This window comes from Mustela nigripes, chromosome 6, assembly GCF_022355385.1.
Source record: "Mustela nigripes isolate SB6536 chromosome 6, MUSNIG.SB6536, whole genome shotgun sequence".
NCBI lineage: Eukaryota > Metazoa > Chordata > Mammalia > Carnivora > Mustelidae > Mustela > Mustela nigripes.
In genome coordinates, this window is record NC_081562.1 from 15,486,871 (window position 1) to 15,514,630 (window position 27,760).

The following is a 27,760-nucleotide window of genomic DNA, read 5'->3' on the forward strand; positions in this document are numbered from 1 at the left end:
ATGACTAAAGACTGCAAGGGAGTTACGGAGGGCAGGCGTGATGTGGTATGAAAAAGCACAGGCTCCCAGGTAAATTCCTGAGTCCCCTTCCCATTAGCTATTTTATTTAGGCCCCTCCCCCCCATGCCTCAGTTTCTACTGGACGTTCCTGTGGCTTGTTTGCTCACTCAGTAAGGCCAACGGATCAGCATTAAGATGGAAGACCAAGGTTAAAAAGTATCCCATTAAATACACCCATAGCAGCAACAAACTATTTGAATCCATATGGGTCCAAGTCACATTCACACAGGCTGAGTTAATTAAGCAGTTACCTGTCAGAGGCCAGAGCCTTCTAAAGAAGAACGTTTCTACGCACGTTTTATTCCTCAAGGTATCCAGGTGGCTTATGACTATGAAGCATTTTAATAAGCTCTGCGACTGAATAGTTGTAACTGGCATTCAGGGTGACTTCGATGCTTGATGAGTTTCCACAGAAAGAGCGTCATGATACCTTTCCCCAGACCTCCTTACGAAGTCCAGAGGTCCGCATGTGTACTCAAGTTGCTAATTGGAATGTCCGCTTCGCTGACCAAGGCACCGCAGAAAGAAAGGCAGTTAATTATTTCTCTTCATATCTGATGAAATCTCCCCTTTTCCTCCTCACTTGTGGAGGACATCATTAGTCTGACATGGTGAACAATACTCCATTATACCTGGATATTTTTAATGATCACCAAAAAATTCCCCACGTCTTCCATTTTCTGATCTTCTATTTAATAACGCGATCATATTTGAATCGAGCCCATCCTATTATACGGAGATAATGAACTCCGTCCAGGAGCCAGCAGCAGTCATTATCTGCAATACACAGTTTGAGGAAGACCTCCTCATGAGGTTTGGGGGCGCGGGGCGCGGGAGGAGGCTCTGTGTCCGCGCTGGCAGTGAACATCTCCACACCAGCACAATGGGCCCTGCCCATCACCTGAGCAACCTGTTCTCTTCCAGGCACACCTGAGCATTCGGTTCCGAGTCTCCTCTCCCCAGGTCCTTGCAGACATGTCTGTAACAAAGTCCTCCTCTTCCATTTTCCCAGAAGATCAGACAGCAGGGTTTTTTTTAAAAAAAAAAAAACTTCATTGGACATAGTAACTTATTACTGAGGCTTTCAGAGTTGTCCGAGACTTAAAAATCTGTGAAAACACGCTTGCTAAGCGATCAGAGGCCAGATGGTGATCCAAACCCAGCTGTGTCTTCCCTCTGCCTCTGTGAAGTCCTAACTCCTTCCCTTGGCATCTAAGACCCCCACATCGGACCCCTGACTACTTCTCCAGGCTTCCGCCGACCCACTCCTCTGCACACACACTTGGCTCCAGCCAATGGGTCCATGGCCCAGCTCGGATTCCTCTCTCCTGACACCGCGGTGTTTGATGCCCACCCAGCCCCCGAGGACGGCCTCTTCACCGGTTCTTCCTCCTCACCTGATTCCCTAATTCGTGCGCTCCGTAACGTGCAGGGCGCTGCGATGCGCACCTCCCGGCACCCAGCCCCGTGCGTGGAGCACAGCGTGTGGACAGGAGGCCCGGCCTCTGCCCCTATAGCTCTCCCTGCCTGTTGGGCCTCTCCATGGCCCTTGGATCCTTCTGTGGCTCCCGCCGCCTTCGCTGAGCAGCAGCACTGGGTTCCCAGGTGGGTTCCCAGGTGGCACTCGCTGGGTTTATATCCCGCCTCCGCCGCTCGCAAGCACCACGGTGCTGCTCGAACTCTCAGATTCTTGCCTCCTTCTTTGGTAAAATGACCCAAATGATTTCCCCAAGGCCGCAGAGGGATTCAACGAGAATCCATGCACAGCCAACAGCCCGCCGGCCGGCAGAGAGGAACCCAGGTTAGGACACCTGCCCATGTTATTCTAGGTTACGGCGGAAGATTCCCGGAATGTTTCACGTCTTGGAGTGAGAGTCCTGTGAAGGCAGGAACCAAACCGAACCCCTGTTTATGTTAGCGGAGTTCCTAGCCCTGAACACAGGCAGTCAATACTTCAGAAGGAAGAACAGAGGCGGTGGCAAGGAAGGAAAACAGATTTTTGTACAGATCAGAAGAGCTTTGTTTTTCTCTGTTGTTGTTGTTGTTTTTTTTTTAATCTTAAAACCTAGGTGATTAAAGAAAAACCCTGATTCATATGAACGTATTTATATTTTCCAGTGCCTACAGTATGCCAGGCATAGTTACGTTTTCTATAGCTACTGGCGCAAGGTGGGTAACATTATCTCCATCACATGGAGGAGGGGAGGGACTTGCCCAAAGTTGTTGTGCTGGGAAAAGCTAGGCTTGCAGTTTGAACTTCTAAAGCCCTCACTATGCTATGGCCTGACATTCATGGTGGGGTCAGTGAGCCAGCACACATTTATTGAGCACCTACTATGTGCCAGGCTGTAGAAGACAGCATTGAACACCAATACACAATTCCCGCCATTGCCTTTAGGAAGCCAATGGTTGATCCGAAGAAGATGGGAACCAAAGAGAGAACAGCACCAGACAATAACTACATATGAAATAGGGGGCTCTGGCTCCGGCCAGATGTGAGGCTGATAGTATAAAAAGCCCAAACAAACAAACAAAACCGATCCATTTTATCCAATAGCACTTAAGTCCACGATTTGCTCCTGGGTAGACACACCAACCAGACACCCGCATTGAGGTGGCTCTGGTAATTGTCCCAGGACCTCAGCTGACTCTGCTTCCCCTTCAGGGGCCTTCTTGGGAGTCAGGCATTCCCCTACTCGGATGGAGTGAGACTGTGACCCTCTGCTGCATACAGCTGCCAGCTTGGTTTCCTCCTCTTTAAACAGGGCTCACAGTCCTGCTGACTCTACAGGGTTCTCACAAGGAACAAGAGAGCTCAACTGGTGATGCCACCTGGTGCAAGCTCACTTGAGCTGTAGGTCTGGCTGATGCGGAGCAACGGACTGACTCAGGGACTTAGCGCTGCCATTGTAATTATGGAATTGGAATTGGATCAGAACCTCCAGGAATTGAGGCTCCTCCATAACCTGTGATTGGCCGATTGGCCTATAAACTACTGGGTTGGTATTCCAGAAAGGCCTGGGATTAGCCAGGTTCTAGAATCCTTATGTTCATTTTTTTGGTTTAAGTCGCTCCCCCCACTTTTTTTTTTTTTTTTTTTTCTGGACAAAAATTCAGCATCATCTAACAGTACCGTGTCACAGTTCTGCACTGTTGCTGATGCTTCTGTCGGGGCTGGCCTGGGGGAGGGCAGCCCAGAGCTCTGGGGGGCACCCCTGACAGCTGAGGTGATTTGGGCACCATTCTCCACCATGAGCCATCCTCCCTCTTGATATTCTCTTTCCATCCCTTCCCTGTCTCTACACATCTCTCCTTCACCCTCATGAACACCTGTGGGAGTGTTTGCCATGTTGGGGTCAAGAAGTGGGAGTGGTTGGGACACACAGGGAAACGTTAGTGGGACTACAGAACTGCCCACTCAAATGCCTTCACCGTATTATATTTTAACCACAGCACAAAATACTAAAAAAAAAAAAAAAAAAAAAAAAAAGACTCCTAGCGCCACACCACATCTTCTCATGCTCTGAGTCCCACCCCTCATGGGGCGCTGACCTCGTCTCTCCATCTGCAGCAGAGGATGCCACCCCACCTCCTGGCATTACCTAACAGCTCTGGCTGTGTCTGACCTAAAAACGTTTGGCCTGCCTTTCCAGAACCAGGTGGGGGAACTCCTATGATGGAAGCAAATAAGATCATGTCACTGTTGAGTAAGGGATCAAGTCAGAGAGGGGTACAAAATGTCAGGCGTCGGTCACACTCAATGACTCTGGTTTAGGAGCTGTGATCTGGTGTAAAACTTCAACACGCTTCTTTGGAACAGCACAAAGCCCAGCGTTCTACCTCTGGCCCCCAAGAGCATTTTAAAGGGAAACACGAAATTTATTTTGTTTCGTATTAATTTGTATTATTTAATTTATTAATCTATATTATATTATATATAATATATTATTACATAATAATATACATATAATAAATTATTAATTTATATTGTTTCATATTAATTTGAACTATTGAAAGGCTGTCAATCACCCAAGACTTCATTTTAGTTTTTTCAAAAGAAAAGGAAAAAAATGCTCCCCAACAAAGTGACAGTTTGGTCTTCTACCGTCTTCCATTGGGGAAGAAACTCCCTCCCTCTGTGACCTGCTGAAAGGGAGGATGTCTCGAACACTGATTGGCGCCCATAGGCGACAGGGAGGTGTGTGAGAGGGCAGGGCTGTGCAGGGGGGGACATGTGCCGGCAGCGAGCGAGCGGGCCAGGATAGAGGAACAGGCTGCTTTCCATTCCCAAATCCTCTGCTTGAATAGAGGTTATTGTGCGGCCGGGTCTCCAGCAGCGCTCACCCTCCCCAGCGGCTTGGGCTTTACTAACCCTCGTGACCAAGGATGCTGGAAAGTGTTCGGCAGAAGGCATTTGACAATATTTGCCTGTTTTCTGCTGGGAGCTGCCTCCAGATCACGTGGCCCCAATTATTTGAGGCTGCTTGGCCACTGTATTATTGGTTCTTAGAGGGGGGGGTGGTCTCGAGGGTGATGGTGAGGGGCCTCGTGGCAAGGAGGGAGAAGGTGGGGAAGCAAATAGCCCCTACCCCAATTCCCAAAATAAGCCAAGCGTCCCAAGAGAGCTCAGCACAGTCGGGCCTCCTTGGCAAGGAAACCAATGTCCTTTTCTAGGCCTGCGGTCCTGAGGGGCTGCACACTGCCACTGCAGAGAGGGGATGGCGTGAAGCATGCACGTGCCTCGGAGAATGAGATGCAATGGTGTAGAGCTAGGGTCCTACTTCTTTTTTATTTTTCTTTAGAGAGAGAAAGAGTGGGATAGGGGGAGGGGCAGAGAGAGAGGGAAAGAGAGAGAATCCCAAGCAGGCTCCAAGCCCAGCGCGGACCCTGATGCAGGGCTGAATCTCACACCCCGGAGATCATGATCTAAGCCAAAATCAAGAGTCAGACACTTAACCGACTGAGCCAGCCAGGTGCCCCCCACCGCTCTTTTTTTCTAAGTATTTTGTATGGTGGGTGAAGATACAAAATGGCAAAACCATTTGAAAGGACAAATTTTATTCCCATTAATATTTTCTGAGCACCCAGCTCTTCTACTTCTTGACCCCAACATGGAGAACATTCCCACAGGTGGGCAAGGGGGCAGGTATGCAGAGGTTCCCAGCAGCGCTGTTTGTAAGGGCGCAGATGAGATGTGGACACAACCTAGATGCCCATCAAAAGGCAAGTGGCGAAATCCATGGAATCACGCGCAGCGGTTACAATGGGGCTGCTCTTTACCGACTAACACGGGGATGGCTTCGGGACCTTCCAGTGAGGAAAGAGCAAGCCATGGGTCAATACAGTGTAGAAGCGTATTTTTAGTGCAATATGTCTGCATTCCTTTCAGAAAGGAAGAAATACGAAATCCTAAAAATCAGAATTTGGAAACTTGTGTTGGTACACAGACACGTAAACGTGTCGACAAGGACAGTAAACACACAAGCACACTTCTCACTGGTGACAGGGCTGCTCTGGGGGAAGAGGCAGGAACTACAACCAAGTTAGCCTCATAAACGATATTTCCGTTTTTAAAAGAGGAAATATATCCCTCGTGTACATTAAATAAAATAAAATAGAAGCAAAAATAAGTATTGAATTTGTATCTTGTCTTTTTCTACAATGTTAACAAAAGAAAGAGAAGAAAGTCAGACAAGGGAAGAAGGGGAAAAATACATGAACACAGATTTAGCTCTGAACTCGCTGGCGCCCAGAGCAGGAAGGGTACGCGGGCTGAATGATACCATTTTCCCTTGCGAAATGGAGGGTGCGTCCAGTTCCTTTTCAAAGACAAAGTATTTGCGCTGAAACTACATTCTCAAAATTTTGCTCAAGTGCAACTTTACATATAGGAGGTCATGCGTCTTCCACTACAGTCTGAAGCACGACTCTGTTTTTATTTAAGAGAAATTCTGGGGGCGCCTGGGTGGCTCAGTGGGTTAAGCCGCTGCCTTCGGCTCAGGTCATGATCTCAAGGTCCTGGGATCGAGTCCCACATCAGGCTCTTTGCTCAGCAGGGGGCCTGCTTCCCTTCCTCTCTCTCTGCCTGCTTCTCTGCCTACTTGTAATCTCTGTCTGTCAAATAAATAAATAAAATCTTTAAAAAAAAAAAAGAGAGAGAGAGAGAAATTCTGGCTGATGGGTATTAAGGACAGCCTGTGCTGTGATGAACACTTGGTGTTTCATGTAACTAATGAATCCTTGAACACTGTATCAAAAACGGACGATGTACTATATGTTGGCTAACTGAACATCATTTTAAAAAAATTTTAAATAAAAGAAAATTTTAAAAGAGAAATATTGGGGCGCCTGGGGGGCTCAATTGGTTGGGCGCCCAGCTTTTGGTTTCGGCTCAAGTCATGATCTCTGGATTGTGGGATTGAGCCCCACGGCGGGCTCCTTATTTAGCATGGAGTCTGCCTGGGATTTTTTCTCTCCCTCTGCCCCTCCCCACAACTCAATAAACAAACAAGTAAATAAAATCTTTTAAAAAGAGAGTCTTTCCTGCTGTTCACAGATCCTCTCCCCTGACTCCCTCTCCCTATCTTTATCTCTCTCCTATCTCTTGCTGTGTCCCACGCTGGCTGCTTCCTATGGTTCCTTGAACAAGCTCGGCCTGCCTCCCATCCTGGAGGGAGTGGCAGACACTGTGGTGTGTGCCCAGGTTACTCCTGAGGACTGAGGCATCCTTCCTCACTGCTGGGAGGTTGGTACTGAGACTGAATCCGTCCTAGGGAGTTGTCCTCAGCAGAATGTGAAGAACACTGACTTGTCCAAAGCTTCACCCTCCTCCCAGGGAACCGCTGACATCCAGTGATGGGCAAGGGGGGGAGGAGGTAAAGACCTGGATCCATTGCCTAGATTCTGGTCTCTCTGAAGGGCCAGCCCAGCCTCAGAAGTCCCTTAGAGATTGCTGAAGGCTCTGCCACAACCTCCTGTTAACCTGAAACCCCCCAGCCCCGCCTACCCTAGTGTCCCTCACACTCCCACGTGTCGATACTGGGGGCACACCAGAATAAAACACCCAGACACCTGCAGAGAGCAGGTCTCTGCTCAGACTGCCTCTGGGAAAGCCCGACCTACAATCGTACAGCCTTTTTAGAAGCTGTTCCCTCTGCCTAGAATGTTCCCCAACCCTGATTCTCACATTGTCATGTTGTCAGTGAGGACTTCTTGTCATACAAGTGTCCACTTAAATGTCACCTCCTCTGGGAAGCTTTCCCTCACCACTCCACCTAAAATACCCTCTGTCAGCCGATTCAAATTCTCCGCACAGCCCCTGTCAGCATCTAATGTATTCCTTGTTTCTTTATCATTAACAGGATACTTCTACATCATTATAAATTCACCTCCCCTCGGTCCCTATTCCTGGGCTGTCTGATTCACTGGTACATTTTCAGAGCCTAGAAACAGGGTGTGGCAAAGGATGGATGCCTCATTAGATGTCCTGGCATTATGGGAATTTGTGTGATCATAATTTAGGGGGAAGGGTTCAGGCAGAGGTGTGACCAGGGAATAGAGTAGAATTTTAAAGAAAGCCAAAAGCAGCAAATGCAACAAGGAAAAGAATATAGGGACAAAACGATGGAAACAAGCCAAAGTCTGGAAATCAAGCTCCTGCAAACAACCTTACTCTCCTGGCAGCCAAGCGAGCCGAATGTGGAGACTCTCGTTAGGTAGGGAAGATTGAGTTACGCTCCTGCACGCTTTCCCCCAATGCTGTCTTCCCCCCACCTGTGCGTGGATTAGTCAAGAGAATCTAATGCGATGTGCTCATTAAAGCCCACCTGCTTCCTCTTCTCATTTGTTCTCTCCTCTCTATCCTTCCCGAATCTTCTCTTCCTTTCTTCCAAAGCAGGGGCTTTGCAGTTAGAGAGACCCAGCCAGGTTCTTGCCTTTGCCACTTCATGGCTCTATGTAGATTCAGGCAAATGACTTAACTGTCTAAGCTTTATTTTCCTCATCTGTGAAATGGGCACAACAATATCAACTTCAGAGAACCGTGAGACTGAGACCAGGCACAAGGCGCATATTGGAAGCTCCTCGCGTGGAGTCTGGCACATACTAGGTCTTCGTGCCTTCCCTTCCCCAGTCCTTCCTCCCTCTCCTTCTTTCCTTAATCTCCTCAGGTTTGCTGGGCTGGGCTGCTAGTGGAAATAACAGCCTTAACTGAAACGATGTTTGGGGAGAAAGCTACAACACGATCTAAGTGAGCCTCTTACAGGAGAATTGATCTGTAAACCTCAAACATGAGAGCAGCCACTCAAACAACATCCATTAGGTGTTGCACCAAGTCCAGGAATTCCAGATACCGAAAGGAAAGCCACTGAAGTAGGTAACGCTTGTTCCTGTTATTAATGTTAAAATAATTGTATTATAGTTGCAATTAAATATGAACCCATGAAGGACTCTTTGGTAGGGGTGAACAGACCTATGTTTCTGTAATTTGCTGCAACGTTGTTAATTGTAACAACTCATTCCAGAAAGTCAGTGAGCAACACCCTTGGGGGATCCAGCCCTTGCCAGGGTCTTGATGACGGGACAATCTCTCCCAAAATATAACAAATATGGAAATCCGAATCTCTAGGCAGGATCTAAGTTGAGTATTTTATACAGAGCCGCAAATCAAACTGATTGCATGTGAGCTGCAGGATATCAAGTTCTCAGGACAATATCAGACCTCCCAGTGACACCCTGCTCCGCGGGTAGGAAGTGACAGTTGCGCGAGGGCCCCATCAAGAGAGGACTTGCTGAAAATGAACTTACCATTGCAGAGTAGCAGGAGTGGAGTGGGGCTTGGATGCTCTATTGTTTTCTTTTTCCTCATCTGTTAAAGGAAAGAAAAAGGAGTGACCTTCAGCAGGAAAAGTACTCTCCCAAGCAGCCTATGGCGCCCAAGGGTTTGAAGAAAACTCAAAAGCTGATGCTTCCCACATGTTAGATATCTTCTTGAATAAGGACAAAGGGAAACTGACTTATACAGAAAACTCTTAGAGTACCTGGCATTTTTAATTTGATGAAATTCGTCAGAGTTGAAGAGCTGTCTCTATCACTGAGCAATATGACTGTGTTCACCCAATATACTATTTTTCCAACTGCAGCTGGATGCCTGGACTCTATGATTCAGACCCTAAGAACTCACCATTTGCTCCTGCTAACCCCACGGAGAAGTATGGGGTAAGGGAGGGGAAGTCAGTGCCCAGGAGACTCGGGATAGCAAGATCACAGAGCGGCACTAGCCGACTTCTCTGTAAAGGGCCAGATACTAAATATGTTAGGGTTTGGGGGCCAAGAGGCAAAATCAAAACTACCATGTCATATTTATATAACAAGGGTAGACAAATTTCCACAAAGCTTTTATTGATAAAATTCAAAACAAAATAATAGCAATTGAGTACAGTTTTTGTAATATGTCTACTACTAAGAATAAATGAGATTGCTTTGGGGGAGGAGGTTAACATTTTTCTAAACTGGGGTTTAAAGTTCATATTCTCTACCATTGAGCAGATTACAAATATTCATCTATAAAAGCCATTCTTGGCTTACAGCCCTATGAAAACAGGCATCAGGCCAGACCTGAATAACAGATCCAACTTTGCGTCTAAAAAGAACTCTCATAATTTCATCATGGATTAGCTGAGAAATACATATAACGACCCTCATCTGATTCCTGATAAAGCCTATTTATAGAAATAGTCAACATAAAATTTCTTGGTCCACAAAATTTGACCCAAGAAGACCAGTATGGATTATAATCTCAAGAGAAAATTAGTGATGTCAAAGCCTACAACTACAGTCAACTAAATTTATAAAGAACATGTAAAATGGTCAGTGAAATAAATCTCTGGCATAAATTTTATATGGAGAAGGATCCGTACCCAGAGAAAAGATTTCAATGAAACAAAAATGAAAGTGGAAGAAAGTGAAGTATGCTTAGTGAAAAGAAATTTTTAAATGAATTAGCCTAATAGAGTTCAGAAAATATTTTCTTGATGAAAATTTATCAAGATTGGTATAAATCTGACAATGGAATACTACGCAGCCATCAAGAGAAACGAAATCTTGCCATTTGCAACGACGTGGATGGAGCCAGAGGGTATTATGCTGAGTGAAATAAGTGAATCAGAGAAAGATAATTATCATATGCTCTCTCTAATATGAGGAATTTGAGAGGCAGGGCGGGGGGTCGTGGAAAGGGGGAATGAAACAAGATGGGATCAGGAGGGAGACAAACCATAAAAGACTCTTAATCTCACGAAACAAACTGAGGGTTGCTGGGGGGAGGGGATAGGGAGAGGGTGGCTGGGTGATGGACACTGGGGAGGGTATGTGCTATGGTGAGTGCTGTGAAGTGTGTAAGCCTAATGATCTACAGACCTGTACCCCTGGGGCAAATATACATTATATGTTAATAAAAATAATTAAAAAATAAAAAATTAAAAAACAAAAAGATTGGTATAATTCTGATTAATTAGTACCTGTGGCAGATACTGAGGCTGCTTATTCAACCATTGTACATACTCAGCTTCTTGCTCATTCACAGAACCGCAATGTAGAGGGAACCACGTGTCAAGGGGGGGTGTTGATTCCCCTTTGAATCCCAAACAGCTGAATGTTGATGAATTTAAATATACCCATGGAGCCACTGATGGGGTCGGTATGGCAGGTGACTTGGTGCTGGCCTATCAGACTGACGGAAAAGCTCTCTGCAAGCTTCTGGGAAAGATATTTTTCCCTACCAAAAAGGAATTGGAGGCCTTGATTTTGAACTTCTGTCCTCCAAAACTGTGAAAAAACAAAACAAAACAAACAAACAAAAAAAAACCAGTATCTTCTGTTTTGTGCAAAAGCAAACAGACTAGCAGCTGAGAGAGTCTGGTCTGTCCTGTTCTCGAACATGGCAGAGCAGACCCAGAGCGGTGAGCTTTCAGCTGGGAAGAGAGCAGCCTCAGCATGAAGTCCTTGCTGAGGTGGCAGAGAGGAAAGGGGGGGGGGGGACTGGGGGATCTGAGGGTCACATTGTGCCTGATTAGCCAATCCCCAGTGCAGCTGCCTCCCTGTTTTGTGAGGTAATAAAATTTTCTTAGTTCATAAAACCTCTTTTCATTGGATATTCTCTTCCCTGCCACCAAAAGCCTCGTAACGGATACAAACTCTCTCATACTCATCTTTGTGTTTCCTCCTAACAGTGCCTGTTCCACTAAATAGCCAGGTCTGTCTTCCACAAATGCCTTCGACTATCATCAGAAAGTAAGTAGCACAATAAGGAGAACGGACATGTGAGTCTCACAAGAATATAGACAGACACAGAAAACAACACTCAACCTCAGCTGTTCACAGAGAAATAAAAAAGAAAATAATAATGAGGCACAACTTTACATCTCTGAGAGTAACGAAAATGCTAAGTAATGATAATCCCCAGTGCTGGTGTGTAAGTGGTAAAACTGACACTCACATACTTCTGAAGGTAGTGTTAACTGGTACAAAGTTTTTGGTAATCAATTCGGCAGTTGCTTACCAATTTACCAACTGCTTACCAATATTGAGAGCCATCTAAAATGCACGGTCACCTGACCTCACATTCCAACTCCTAGAAATTATACTAAGCAAGTAATTGAAAAGAAATAAAAGGCAGCGTTAAAAAACACGATCAACTGAGTTTTTTCCTTAAACAAGGAAAAGCATATAAACAACCTCTCAGCTTATGTTGGACCACGATTGGACCAGTTTCCATTCCGCGTAGAACTGGCAGAATTTTTCTCCTCTGCTTTTTTAAATTTCAGCATTTCAGCCAAGCTGGACTAGATATCAAAAGATCTATGTTCTAGAATCAGTGCCAAAACTCACTGGCTGTGACTGAGCAAACCCCTCATTTTTCTTCATTTGTAAATGGTCACTTTACAGGGCCATTGAAATGACTATATTAATTAATTCAACAAATATTCACTGAATACCTAATTTATGCCAGCTAGACACTGGGAATAAAGAAATTAGACTCCTGTCCTTCAGTCTGGCTGGAGAAAGAGAAAGACAAACAGTGGAGAGAAAGGCCAAGTTTAGTAAGAAGCGAAAAATGCTGTAATACAGGTAGGCAAGCGGGAGCCTGAGAAAGCAGAGGCTTCACAGAAGGCTTCCTGGAGGCAGTGGTAAGTGAGCTGTAACCCTTGAAGTGTGTCAGAGATGGGAACCAGATGGCAAGGAAGGTGGGACCAAGTCAGGGGAAAGAAAGTAGAGACGGCGAGGGACAGACCAAGACACGGGGACCCATACGATCATGATGACCACAGCTTGGGTCCCTGTGGGGGACGGGGACGAGATCTGGAAAGGGACTTTTCGGACATTCTAATGAGTTTGTTTCAGCTTCCAGACCGTTTCTGAAACTGAGGATTATCATCACGCCTACCTTAAAAGGCTGTTGGGGGAATGATGACATGAACTTAACAGAGACTAAGAGCCCCCAAACCTCCCCAGACTGCCCTCAGCTGCCCTGGGGGCCAGGATACCTGGAGCCATTCTGCTCGGAGATACGCACAGGGGCAAAGACAGGCAGGGACGGAGACCCCGCCAGGTGAACACACTCCAGGCCATATCATGGCTCCACACAGGAGGGGGCATCTGAGCTGTGCCTTGAAGACAACAGTCTGGGTTTTTAAAATAACTTTGTTTCCTGTTCCCCAAAATCATCCACATTCATTTTTTTTAACTTTGGAAAATAGAAAAATCTCTGTAAATCCAAGCCCCTCTCAACACAGCGAACTATTGTTTTATCTTATTTACCTCCAGTCTGTTTTCAATGTTCTCTTTCACACCCGAGGACACGCACACAATCCTAACTTAAAACAAGAGAGGGCCACTGGCTTGTGGCTGCGTCCTTCGCCTTTACAAGGACGAGTTAGACTTTGAGGGGCAGACTCTGAGGGAGGGGCATTCCAGGAGAGGAGGCAGCAGGAGAAAGGCTGGGAGGGCAAAACCCAGAGCAACAAGGCAGTGTGGAAGGGTTCCACTTGGCCGTAGCCAGAAGAGCCCCTCATTTTGGGATTCTGTCCAGCACCTCCCACACAAGTGAGACCTGTCTCTATTGTGTTGATGGCCCACTTCGGATACCAGTGAATAGAAAGAGACTTGGCTTTGGGGGCAAGGCAGACCTGGGTTTGAATCCCAGCCTTGCCCCTAACTCTGGGTGGAACCCTGAGCAGTTAGTCCCTTAACTCATCAAAGCCTGAGGGTCCTCTCCCTAAAACATGAGAATCATAGCTTAGATCCCAAGGACAGCTTGAAAATTAAATAGAGTATCTACCAACCAGACACATGAAAAAAAGAATACCGTCACAATCACAATAGCATTTATTGGCCAAGGACTCAAGCCAGGGATAGGCATCATTTTTCGTATGCCATCCCACTGTTTTCCTCCTGAGCGTGCTATTTACTTCTGACCTTATAAACAAGGAAGCCGAGCTTTGGGGAGTCTCTCCCTTGCAGGGAAGGCAGGGTCTCACCGCACGCTCGGCATATGGCGGCTACCGATGGTACTAACCAAGGACTGGTCTACCCTGGTGCCAGTGTGGCCTCTCCATCTCCGTCATCAAACAGGTGCCTTCCACCTCTGCAGACCCCTTTCTAGAACACTAGTGGCTTGGCGCTCAGGGTCAGAATGCCCAGCCTCTTTCTTCTGGAAGGGGGTGTGTATCACGGTCAGATGCCTCCTCTCTGGGGACTGTCAATCCCAATTCACCAAAAGTGCTGGTTGCTCATTCGTGCATCAAATATTGATGGTCTGCTACAGTCTAGCCCTGTGCCGGGGGCGAAAGGGCGAGGCCAGACAGACAGGGTCTCTCTGCTCTCTCAAGCTCAGAGTCAAACTATCAGCAAAGAAACTGGACGGGAGAGTCCAGGATGGTAGAGCAGGACCAGATGTGGGCTGTGAGTTGAGCCTTGGGAGCTGAAGGAGGAGCCATCGGGCTGATGAGGACAGCAGAGCACATTTTAGGTACAAAAAAAGAGCCATAGCTGATAGAAACTTCAGGAACTGGTTCTGCCTAATGCTTTTTCTTTTATAACAGGCAAAAATGCCTCAAGCCAAATGAGATTCACGCCATAATTTCAGGCCAGCAGATTCCTGGAGGTGCTCACGGCCCAGGTGGGGCCGTCCATCTGTGAAGCCCACCGTGCTCGTTCTACCCAATTCGGAGAGCAACCGCCTGCTTACACGTCTCCCGGCAAGACGCCGCTCACCTGCTCCGTCCCGCTGCCCCTGTGCAGTCCTGTCTACAAACACACTCCGGGAAACCACAGCCCACTTCCCGGTGGTGAGCTCCTCTGCTTCCCTCTCTGCATCTACCTTCCGGTAGAAGCTCTGAGGCTGAATTTCCAGGCTCCAGCCCTGGCTCTACCACTCGCCAGCTGTGTGACCTCCAACAGCCTTTTAGTGCCTTAGTTTCTTGTTTGAGAAACAGGGATAATAAAAGCACCAGGCACATATTGTAGGGATTAATTAACCACTTCTGGCACAAGATACAAGCTACCCTAAGTATTCCCTATTCCTATAATAGTTGTCAGTCTTCTGGAGGGTCCAGGCACCTGGCTCCCCATCCTGTCCACGTTTGGCAAGCCCAGCCTCTGGGACAAGGCTATTTGCTCCTCCCCAGTGCTCCTCCAGCACCCTGGCTGGTCCCTAGAAAAGTCCTCGTGGGGTGTGGTCACAGCTTGCCCCCAGTGTGTCTGCCTCACTTGTCTGTAAGTTCTTTAGGGCACAGACCGCCTCACCACTATGGTTCCAGCACCCACACAGGGTTGGGGCTCAAGAAGCCTTTGTGGGATGAATGAATGAATGAATGACCGGCTAAGATAGTACCACAATTAAATTCAGCCTACCCATCGGATTTCATAAGCATACAGATAATACTACCACCAGAGAATCTTTACTGAAAATGTGTAAGGGGCCAGGCACTCTTTACTTCACTGTATTTAATTTTCACTGCTACCCAAGACAGTGAACAGCTTAACAGACATAAAACGTCAAATACGGTGCTTGATGGATACGTGGTGCTTAATCAATTTTAGGTCTGATTATTAATAGTATCCCCTTTTAAGGGAGAAAGAAACTGAGGCTCAGATAAGTGGGAAGCAATTGGTCTGAGGTCACACAGCTAGTGGTGGGGCAGGAGAGGACCCAGTCTAGCTGACACCAAAACTTCTCGAACCCAGCCATCATGAGCCTCGGTCTCTCTTCCAAACTCTAGTACTGTACTAAATATTTTAGGGAACATATCATCTGCTTGATATCTGCTGATGGAATTCACAATATTTGGGAACGTCTTCTAGAATATTTCCTGCCCAGAGCCAGTGTGGTAGAGTTTAATATAGAAGGAGAAAGTTTGTAAATTAATTACTTCTCTTCAAATCCCAGGAAAGGTTCAAGTTTATGCGAGTCTCGAGTTTCACTTCAAAGTTCTAATTCTATTTCCTTTCATTATACTAACCTGGCTGCACCTGGCCTGCCAAACATTTCATTTCCCCTTATCCAACCCCTTCCCAGCCACTGCAAAGCTGATGAGCGGGGTGCCTGGACCCAGCCTTTGGCATTGGGCACAGCCCCTGGCAGCATACCCTCCCCCCCGTGGGAACAAGGCTCAGTCCCAAACAAAACTGTGATGTTGGCAGCATTGCTCTGAGGGGGCCTCACACCTGCCTCCTTTTACCTCCTCTGGGGGAATTCCTTCAGAACACTGGAATAAGAAAAGACCTTTCTAATTTTGATATTAAACCTGAAAGCCATAAAAGAAAATATTGATAAACTTTCCTACATAAGAAATCCAAAGCTTCTGCGTGTGTGTGTTGGGCGGGAGGGGGGGGGGGGGGGGGCACCTACACCTTAAGTAGAAAGATAACAACATGCCTGGGAAAATCGCAGTCCTACCGCAGATGATTTCATCTCCTCACTGCAGAGAGAGCTCCAGGAAAACCAGAAGGAAAAAGGCTAAGAACCCAGAGAAAAAAGTAGGCAAAGCACCTGACACACAGTTGGAGAAAAAGACAAATGTTCTTGAAATGTGAAGAGATGATTAATCTCGATTAGTGAAAAGAACTGGACTAAAATACCATTTCTCAATCTGATTGGCAACAATCCAAACTCGACCACACCACTCTGCAGAGGCTACGGGGAACAGGTGCCCTCCCGCCTCGCAGGGGCGGGGAGGGTGTGAAATGGTGCCCTCCCCTGCCCCCCCACGAGGAGGTCATCTGGCAGAATCTCCTGAAATCCCACATGCTCTCTACCCAGCCGTCCCGTGTCTGGGAACAGATCCTCTGGCAACGTAGGAAATGACCACACGCAAGGTTTTTCTTTGCAACTTGCCCGACACAGTCAAAGTTCAGAAACAGCCCAGTGCTCATCTGGTGAACTAAATGAGGATACACCCTCATTTAGTCGCAGAATGCGACACGGCTGTGGAAAGAAGATTAAAAACAAGAAAAGAATGAAGATGCTCTCTGCTCTTACTGATAAGGAACACTCCGGGTGTTGTTATTAAGTGAAAAAAGCAAGTCGCAGCAAAAGGTCTATAGGCTGTGCCCTTGTCTGTGTTAGAAAGTGGCAATAAAGGGAGTGCCTGGCTGGCTCAGTCACGGAGCATGCGACTCTTGGTCTTGGGGGTTGTGAGTTCGAGCCCCGGATTGGGTGTAGAGATTACTTAAAAATAAAATCTTTTTAAAAAAGAATAAGAACATTTTAAAAATGAATAAGAACATAAGTTTGAATTTTTATTTGCATAAAGAAATAAAATACTGACAGAATGCACCCCCCAAAAGCACCAGAAATAGTGGAAGAAAACACAAGAAACAAATAAAAGTATGCACCCCAGGGAGTTGAGGTGGGAAGACAGGGGTGGGACCGAAACTTCTCACTGAGTATCTTTAAGGCATTTTGGGTTTTGAGCATATGAAATACTCTCAGTGTGGACAAATGAAAAACTCCTCTACTGGGCAGGGAGCACCTACAGGAAGAATCTGGTCATATGGTTAAGTGGTCCTGGGATGCCCTAAACTATAAGCAAAATAACAAAGACTCATAACCTGCCATGCATGACTTTACAGCATTTTGCTTTCCTAATATCCATTTTCCTAACCAACACTGTGCACCTGCTATGTTCCAGACCCTATTCTAGTAAGTGACTCAATTAGGCATGTTCCCTTCCCCTCGGGTGGTTATGGCCCATGGGGGTGCCGAGGGGCCCAGTCACAGATGACAGACTAGCCCCTTCTCTGCAAGAGGAGAGGACAGATGGACACTCAGGGGGACAGGAAGGGCAGCCTGTGGTGGCAGAGTGGATGGTTGAGAAAGGGGAGGAGTCTGGTGGGTTGTCTTAAACCGTGGCCTCCTCGGCCGGCCAGCAGTCTTGTTCTTGGCTTCCCACTCAGGAATAGAACTGCAGCAGATGCCCCATGAGGGCAATCAGATTGTTAGAAGCCATCATGGGGGGACTCCCTGCGGCGGCACCCCCCCCCACCCCCCACCAAGAACTTCCCGCTCTAAGTCTGTGCCTTTGCCCTAGAAGTTATCAGAATGCTTTTCTGCTTTTGGTAGGGGGCTTTTGTCCACGACTCGGTGGGAATATGACAATGTTTCGCTACATTTCCTCTTCTCCGGAACCCATCTTAGGAAGTTACAAGATCTCACACTGGATAATAACCTGACATGCTGAGTGAGTGGAGTGGGGTGACACAGTTATGACACAGCCTGAAATGTGAGGAGATTTTAATAGGATAATGATGAGTCACAGGAAGCTGTGACCTGCTATGACCCCGGTCGTAGGCCATCATGGCACTGAATGCCAACTTTCCCCTCCCTTGTGCTGTAAAAATCCTCCATCACAAGCAGACTGTCGGTAACTGCCCTGATGAGTTGGTGAGGGGCCAGGGAGGGTGACGGGAGTAGGGCTGTGTGCCCAGGGAGGCAGGTGAGACAGAACAGCCCAAACTCACCTCTCCAGCCCAGTTTCCCACGGTCTTTCAACCTCTCTGCTCAAGCCAATCTGGAAAATTCTCCAAGCTCAAAAACCTCCTCGGGGCTTTCTGCTTCCCAGCCCTTGACCATCACCAGTTAAATGAACAAACCACACGGATGCTCTGAGGCCCCAAACAAATGCCACTTCCTCCAAGATGCTTCCACGGTCACCATCCAGGCTGTGACCTCTCCCAACTTCCACGTGCATGCCCATCACCTGGGGGGGGGCTGTGTAAAGAGGCAGAGCGCAGGTGGAAGCAAAGCAGGGTGGGTCCTGAATGATGCTGAGCTGTTACATAAATAACCCTGGAATCTCCGACATCTCATCTTTTAGTTACATGAGATGATAAACCACTGTGAGGTTTCTCATCCCCCAAAGCATTCTTAAAATATTAGATCTGGGGTTTTTTTTTTTCCTGTTTTTTAAAACTTCAACCATCTCCTGAGCCCCCTCTATGTTCCAGGCCCTGGTATTCCAACAGTGAACCCCACAACATATCTGCCCTCATGGAGCCTCCAGTTGTGTAGAAAATGTGACAAGGCACAGACAAAAGCTGGTCTACCCTTCAGCCACTGAAAAGGAGTGATGAGTACTCGTAGCTCTGGTCTCATTTTCCTGTGAACAAGCTATGAAATTGTCAACAGCAAGCCTTTGATGCACTGCCTTCTGAGAGACAGAATAGTGCAAAGACAAAATGACCGACGTTCAAAGCAGATGGACGGACCCAAGTTCAAATCCTAGCTCTACCACTTACAGCTATCTAATGTTGGGCCTTTGAGCCTCGGTGTTCAAACGTCTAAGAAGAAGCTCATTTTGGGGCGCCTGGATGGCTCAATGGGTTAAAGCCTCTGCCTTTGGCTCAGGTCCTGGTCCCAGGGTCCTGGGATCGAGCCCCGCATCGGGCTCTCTGCTCAGCAGGGAGCCTGCTTCCTCCTCTCTCTCTGCCTGCCTCTCTGCCTACTTGTGATCTCTGTCTGTCAAATAAATAAATAAAATCTTTAAAAAAAAAAAAAAAAGAAGCTCATTTTAAGATACTTCCTAAGACTATTATGAGATTTGAATGAGGTCATGGACTTAGAGCACTTGCTCAATAAATGACAACCATATATACCTGTAACTATAAACATATACATATATAAAAGTTTGCTTAAAAATACATGCTAAGGAATAAAGACTAGAAGGACGTCAGGAGTGGTTGCCTCTGGACAGTGAAATTAGAGGCAATTAGTTTTCTTCCTCCTCTATTTTTTCCTAGATTTTCCAAAAATATATATACACATAACTCATGGCCAGGAGATATATTTTTTAATGTAATCTTTAATATATATTTTTAATGTAATCTTTGTGTTTCAAAAATGAAAACAACATGTGGACAGTAAGTTCTTTGTTCTTTTATCCAGATAGGGGTCAGGTGGCCCCATTCTAGACATAGCACTGGCACTGACTCGCTGTGCAATCATAGAAAGTTCCTTCACCAATTCGAGTCTAAATTTCCCTGTCTAAAATTAATGACAACCAGACTCCTGGTCTCTCCATGGTGAGATTGCTTGCACTGGTTTAACTCATTCACCAAAACAACTAAGGAACCATTTTCCAGAGAGAAGAACCTCAGAGAAGGAAACATATCTTCATTCGAATTCCCGTTAAATCTTAAGCCCACTGACTCATGCAGAGAGTAAGAAGCCAAAAAACCAAGGAGAGCATATCAGCTTAGAGGCTGAAGAACTGATCAAATGACCACTGACTAGTGGGGAGTCAGAGGCTAGAGTTCAAGCTGAATGAGGAAGAAGGAACTTAGTAAACACCCAGAGCTTTTAGCTGTGGACCCAGAGCTTTTAGCTGTGAGCTTGGAGTAGAGACCCCATCGTAGGAGCATAGACAAGACTAACACACATCAGATTTAATCAAGATTAGACAGGATTGAGAAGACCTGCTGGTTCTCTAACTACCTGCTAGAACAAAATGTAACCCCCTTCAGAGGAAGTTAACATAATTCACCCAAAGCCTCTCTCACTTTGTATCCATAATACCCACATCAAATCAAAAACTATAAGGCATCCTGAAAAACAGGACCCAAACCCTGAAATCCAAAGGAAAAAAGACAGGTCTTAGAAGTTAATCCAGAGAGGACTCAAATATTACAGTTACCAGACTTTAAAATAACTATGGTTAATATGCTTAAGGGGCCAAAGGAAAAGATGGTCAAAATACAGGAAATGATGGACAACACAGATGAAAAACAGGGAATACCAACTGAGATTCAGGGGAAAAAAAGAAAAATCAAACAGATATCTACCACAGAAGAAAATGTGAAATTTAGGTCACTTGGATAGACTTATTATCAGGCCGGACAAAACAGAAAATGAGATTTAAGAACTAGAAATTCAGGAAGTCAATAGAAAACACCAAACTGAGGTACAAAGAGAATAATGGACAAATCAAAGCAGAGATTAAGAAACATAGGAGGTACAGTCAAAGGTCTAATAGTCCCATAACTACAGTCCCAGAAGTAGGTAAGACAGAATGGGGCAGGAAAACTATTGGAAGAACCAATTGTCAAGAATTTGACCAATTTGATGAACAACAATCCAGTTGTTCAGTGAACAGCGAAGTTCAGTCAACACCAAGAAGAAAGAATATAAGAAAACCATACCTATGTACCTGTAGTCAAAGTGCTTAAAGAATCTTTAAGGCAGCCAGAGACAAAAAGACATATTGCATCCAAAGGGGTAAAAATAAGTCTGAAGACTAACTTTTGAAAGCCAGAAGACAATGGGATGACAACTTGAAGGGACTGAAAGTGGGGAGGGGTGGGTGGGATTTTAACAACCTAGAATTCTATATCCAGGAAAAATGTCCTTCAAAAATACCGGTGAAATAAAGATGTTTTTCATGCTCTCCACTACCTGACACTGTACTACCCAAATATTAAAGGAGTTTATTTGGCTTGAAGTAAAAATGGTCCCAGTGGAAGCACTTAGGGCGTGAATCAAGAGCCCTGAAAAGGGTAAATATGTGAATAAATAGAAAGAAATGTTGACGGTTTAAAACAATAATAATAACGTCTTACGGGGCCTGAAACATTTAGAAGTAAAATACATTAAGGCAATAGTACAGAGGGTGGGACGGAGCTAAACAGGGTTCAAGTGCGAGCATATGCATGACTGGGCTGGAAGGAGAGGAGGGGCAACGCGAGGTGCACCCGAGAGGACCGCTGAGAAAGAATCTGTCACCGGAAAGTCAGCAGAGGAAAACATCAAAAAAAAAAAAAAAAAAAAAATCTTAAACTGGATCATCCCTTCCAAAAAAGCAAGAAAAGAAGTAACAAAGGAATAAAGACAGAAGGGACAAATTAAGATTAAATAGTAAGTTTGTAGATTTAAACCCAACAATGTAATTTAAGCGCATTCCATTTAAATGATGTAAATATTACAATTTAAGTTACAGATGATCAGACTGGTTTAAAAACACACATTAAAAACTTTAATATTCAATTCAGAAAGGTTGGAAATTGGAAGATGAAAAAAAATTAACCATTACCTACTTGATCTAACTGATTTCATCCATTATCTGCTGAATACACAGCCTTCACAAGTGTACATGGGCATTTGCCAAAGAGACCATCTGTCAGGACAAAAAGCAAGTCTAGACAATCTCAAAGATTGAAATCATAGAGAATGTGTTCTCTGACCAAGGTGGAATTATAATAGAAGCCAATAACTAGATAACTGGGAAATAACCAAATGTTTGGAAAACAAAGCAATAGATTTCTAAGTAAGCCAGAAGAAAAAGGAGAAATCACAATAGAAATTGAAACAGGAGTTTAACTGAATGATAATGAAAGTATGACATCAGAAAAATTATGGGATATACGTAAGCAGTTCTTAAAGGAAAATCTGTAACTTTAAATGCCTGTCTTGGACAAGGTTAGATTCCATGATCTAAGAGTCTGTCTCAAAAGCTAGAAAAAGACAAAACTCAAACAAACTAGAAGAAAAGAACATAGAGGAGTAGAAATAAATGAAATTTTAAAAAGATGTCAATTGAGAGAAGCAATAAGTTTAAGAGTTGTGTCTTTGAAAAGACTAATAAAATTGATAAACTCTGGCAGAACTGATTGAGGAAAACAGAAAAACATAGATTGTCAATATCAGAAACGAGAGGGAGCCATCGTTCTAGGTGCAAAATACATGAGGAAAAGTGACAAAAGGAAAGTTTAAACAGTGTCATATAAAGAAATTTGAAAATTTAGATGAAATTAATTCCTTAAAAATAACAATTTGCTAAAAGTAACAAATCAAGAAAAAAAATAATCCTTAAAGAAAACTCCAAACCCAGAGGACTTTGATGCTGAATTCTTCCTAACGTTTAAAAAAGAAATAGTGTCAATCTTACACAAACTCTTCAGAAGAAACAAAAAAGAAGAAACTCCTGCCTCTTTTTAGAAGGCCTGTATGACACCCGAACCTGAGAAGGGAATCATAAGAGAGAAAAATCAGAAGTCAATAAAATCTTATAAATAACAGGTACCAAGATTCTTAACAAAACACGTAATGTAACCTAGAAATAGATAAAAAAGATAATATATCTGACCAAATGCCATTTATGCCAGGAATGGAAGATTGGCTTAACTTTCAAAATTTTATCCATATAATACACCATATTAATAGAATAAAGGAAAGAAACTACAATCATCTCGACAGAGGCAGAAAAACATTTAATGAAGGTCAACATACGTTCAAGAAAAATCTCTCAGCAAACCAGGGATTTGATCAGGAATACCTGCAAACAAAATCCACAGTAAGCCTGACATTCAATGCTGGAACACAAAATGCTTTTCCTCCTTAGGTCAGGAACAGGACAGCGTGTCTGCTATCACTAGTTCAACTCAATGTTGCACTAAGGTCTCTAAAGCACAGAAAAATAATAACATACAGACTATAAAAGAAGGTGGAAAGCTCTCACTATTCTCAGATGACATGATTATGTCCATTGAAAAAATTTTAAAAGCAAACTCATAATTAATAAGCAAATTTAGCAAAGCAGCTGGATATGGTCAAGATCTAAGAAATCAACTGCATTTTCATATGCTAGCAACAAAGAATGAGAAAAAAATTGTAAATACGACTACTTACAAGCACACTGAAAAACATCAATTACCTAGGAATAAATCTAATGCAAGATGCACAAAACCTCTACACTAAAATCTATGAAATACTGCTGAGAGAAATTAAAGGCCATTTAACACATGGAGGTGTGAAGCCACACATGTAGATGGGAAATTTGATGTTGGTGTCCATTCTTCCCAAAATGATTATAGAATCAGTGTCATCTCAATCAAAATCCTGTGGATTTTTGTGACAATTGACAAACTGGTTCCAATATCTGTATGGAAATGTTAATAATTTAAATTAACCACAAAGATCTTAAAGAATCTTATGACCCCAAAACAGAAAAACAGACCGAATGGTTCATAATATATAATAAAGGTCAAGACAGATCCACATGTGTAGTCTCCTGATTTACAGCCAGTGGGTAAAGGATTCTTCCCAACAAAAGGTGCTCTATCAGTCAAAAATTAAAAATAAAATTTTTTATTTTTTGTTGTTGACTCCTCCCTCACACCATATACAAAAATTCCAGATGGACTTCTGATACAAAAGTAAAAAGCAAAACAATAAAACTTTTAGATAATAATATGAAAACTATCTTAATGACCCAGAGGTAGGCAAAGATTTCTTAATGCAAAACAAAAGGCACTAACTACAAAAGAAAAACACTGATAAACGGGATGTTATTCGAATTAAGAACTCCGTTCACCAAAAAAATACCACTAAGAGAATGAAAGGCAGACTACAAACTCAGAGATGTTTGCAATACTTTTATCTGACAAATACCTCCTCCTGAGAATATAAAAACAACCCTTACAAATCATTAAGGAAAAGACAAACAGCACAACTTAAAAAGAAACCAACAGGCAAAGGATGTGAGCAGGCAGTTCACAAAAGCAGTATCTACAAGAATGTTCACTAATCCTTCTCAAACTCTTCCAAAAAACGGAAGAGGAGGGAACACTTTCCAACTCATTCTATGAAGCCAGCATTACCCTGATACCAAGTCCAGACAAAGACACTACAAGAAAAGAAAGCTCCCGATCAATAGCCCTCATGAATATTAATGCAGAAGTCCTCAACAAAATCTAGGAAACAGAATTCAACAGTGTGTTACAGGACTGTACACCATGACCAGGTGCAGTTTTTTATTCCCCAAATGCAAGGATAGTTCAACACAGGAAAATCAATCAGTGTGTACACCATACTAACAGAATAGCCACATGGTCATCTCAATGGGTACGAAAAAAGTGTTTGGCAAAATTTAACACCTTTTCATGATAAAACACCCAACAAAACAGAACTAGGAGAAAACTATCTCAACACACTAAAAGCCCATACAAATAACTCACAGCTAACATCATACTCAACGGTGAAAGATGGAAAGGTTTTCCTCTAACATCAGGAACAAGACAAGGATGCTCACTTATGTCACTTTATTTAACATAGTCCTGGAAGGCTTAGTCAGAGCAGCTGGACAAGACGATCATATGCAACACACACACACACACACACACACACACACACACACACACACACCCCTTAGTGCAAAGCTACAGTAATCAAAATAGTGTGACATTGGCATAAGGATAGACATACAGACCAACAGAATAGAATAGAACAGAGAGACAAGGAATAGACCCTCACATATATGGTTAAATGATTTTTAACAAGGGTGTTGAGACCATTCAATGAAGAAAGAACAGTCTTTTCAATAAATAGTGCTGGAAAACTGGATATCCACATGCAAAAACAAAAAAAAATTTAATTTGGACCCTTACCTTATGCTGCATATAAAAACTAACTCAAAAGAGTCAAATACCTAAACATGGGAGATAAAACTATAAAACTCTCATAGAGGAAAAGCTTCCTGGTGTCGGGTTTGGCAATGGTTTCTTGGATATAACACCAAAAGCACAGGCTACAAAAGAAAAACAGATACACTGGGCTACATCAAAATAAGAATTCTGTGTGTCAACAGACACAACCAACAGAGTAAAAGGCAATCCATGAAATGGAAAAAAGAAAACAATTTGCAAATCATATATCTGATAAGGGGTTTGTATGTAAAATATATAAAGAAATCCAACAATTCAATAACAAAAAAATAAATAATTCAATTAAAAAGTGGTAAAAAGACTTGAACAGACATTTCTCCAAGAAAGATATGTGAATGATTAATAAGGACATGAAAAGATGCTCAAACCACTAATCACTAGTGAAGTACAAATGAAAATCATGAGATGCCACTTTACATGCATTAAGATGGTTATTACTTTAAAAAACACAGACAACATAGCAAATATTGGCAAGAATATGGAGCTACTGGAACCCTTGTTATTTGCTGGTGAGAACGTAAAATGGTGCAGCTGGTATGGAAAATGGTATGGAAAATTCCTTGAAAGATTGAAAATAGAATTAGCACACATTCCAGCAATTCCACACCTGGGTATACAGTCGAAAGAACTGAAGGCAGGAACTTGAGCAGATATTTGCATACCCATGTTCACAGCAGCATTATTCACAAGAGCCAAAAGGTGGAAACAACCCTAATGCCTATCGAAGGATGAATGGATAAACCAAATGGGGTATACACATAAAATGGAATGTCATCCAGCCTTTAAAGGAAGAAAATTCCTGATACACGCCAAAACATGGATAAACCCTGAAGATACTATGCTAAGTGAAGTATGCCAGTTACACACAAAAAAAAATGTTATATGATTCTACTTATATAGTCCAATTCATAGAGGCAGAAAGTAGAACAGTAGTAACCAGGGACTGGGAGATGGGACGGGGGAGGTGAAAATGGGGAGTTACTGTTAGAGTTTTAGTTTGGGAAAACGAAAAAAGTTTTGGAGATGGATGGTGTGATGGATGAATGTACTTAATATGCCATCAAATTGTACACTTAAAATGATTAAAATGGCCAATTTATTTTAGCACAAGACAAAGAATGCTCAGAGATGCTTTAGAAATAACTAAAAACTTGAGACAATTTATGTACCATCAACATTTAAATGGATGTGTAAACTGTGGCATATGCCCACAGTGGAATACTATACAACAACAAAAAGGTACGGGCTACATACAACAGGTGGCTGCATCTCACAGATATCACATTGAGTGAAAGGAGCTACATACAAAAGAATACATACAGACTCTATAAGTCCATTTATATAATGCTTCAAGAACAGGCAAACTCAAACGATAGTGATAAAATTCAGGATGGTGATTATTAACAGGGATGAGACACAAAGGAACCTCCCAGAGTTCTAGAAACATTCTGCCTCTATTCTGGGTGGTGCTTACATAAGTAGATGCAAAATGAGAGAACAAAAGATATTCATCAGACCATTCACATAAGGTTTATAAACTTTATGTTCAATTCATCTCAATTTTATAAAATGATGCAAAATCGTGATGATAGAATGACAATGCCAGAAAGAACCTGGAAGAAAGCTGTTTGGCATGTCCAGCAAGCACTGTTGGGGACTGTGGAGCAGATGGTCCCTGGGCATGCTCTGAGAAAGCTGCACTAAGGCAATGTACTTTACCGGCCAAGGGAGAAAGGCACTCTGTCCCTGCTGGAAATTACATTTACGATGAGCTGCCCCACTTTTTCAGTGTTTAGGGGGCAAAAACAAGCCCCCATCAGTCTTCTCTCTTAATATGAGGTCCCCAGAAGACCCAATCTGACATAACCCAGGGAAAGGTACAAATACAGCAGTTTATATCATCCTATTAACTCCCAAATCTCTAGTTCAAGATCTGGGAGAAATCTTTACTTTCAAAGAGCGAGGACATTTCCGACTCTGAAACAACGATCCCGTGACACACTGATTTAATCCTACATCTACAGGGATGCAGAGAATGGCCTTTCCCATTCAGGGTCCACATTTGCCCAACTGGAGTGTCACTGTAACTCGGTCTTTGGGGACTCCGACAATATGAACGTATAAACAGCAGGTGTTTGCTGTGGCTCGTTTCTGTGTTTACTTGATTGCACTGCACTCCCCAGCGCAGAATGTCCTGGCGTTGGGGGGCTAGTGTATTCCATAAATGGCTTCAGAGTCTCTTGCCCCAGGTGACTTGCCCCAGCCTAACATTCGAGAAACACCATCCCTCCCATGAGGACACTGGCTGTGTCTAGGACATGATGGAAGAAGGAATTTCAAGCACTTACTTTCATCATTAGAAACATTCCCCAGAGATGTGTGGCTGGAATAACGTTTGTTCTCACTTTCATTGAGACATCTTTCAATCCAGCTCTCTAAAAAAAAAACAAAAAACAAAAAACAAAAAACAAAACAGAAAGAGAGAAAGAGGAAAGAAAATCACAGAATTGCAGAATTGCTATTGGTGTTTGTGAAGAGGCAGGAACATCATAAACACATTCGACTCAAATGCCCACTGGTTTTCATCTGAGCCCTGCCCCGGCTGAAACTGGGCTTTCCACAAAGCCCCACGGGTGCCACTGTGGAGGAGACAAAATGGTGACTGAAGCCCCCTTGAGTATTTCTTGGTCAGATTCTACTACTTCTGGAG

The 27,760-nt window shown here is 43.9% G+C and overlaps 1 protein-coding gene across 3 annotated transcripts in view; it reads right to left on the reverse strand.

The window, feature by feature from the left end:
* The window catches only part of RFX4 (regulatory factor X4), a 155,861-nt gene that overhangs the window by 101,185 nt on the left and 26,916 nt on the right, over positions 1-27,760 (reverse strand). For 2 of the 3 annotated variants that reach the window (XM_059404624.1, XM_059404623.1), the window contains exons 2-3: positions 27,399-27,485; positions 8,866-8,926 (exon numbers count right to left, since the gene is read on the reverse strand). In XM_059404624.1, coding sequence (XP_059260607.1) covers positions 8,866-8,926; positions 27,399-27,485 — 148 coding nt within the window. The remainder of the gene's footprint in view (positions 1-8,865; positions 8,927-27,398; positions 27,486-27,760) is intronic. The other variant, XM_059404625.1, reaches the window with a different exon arrangement.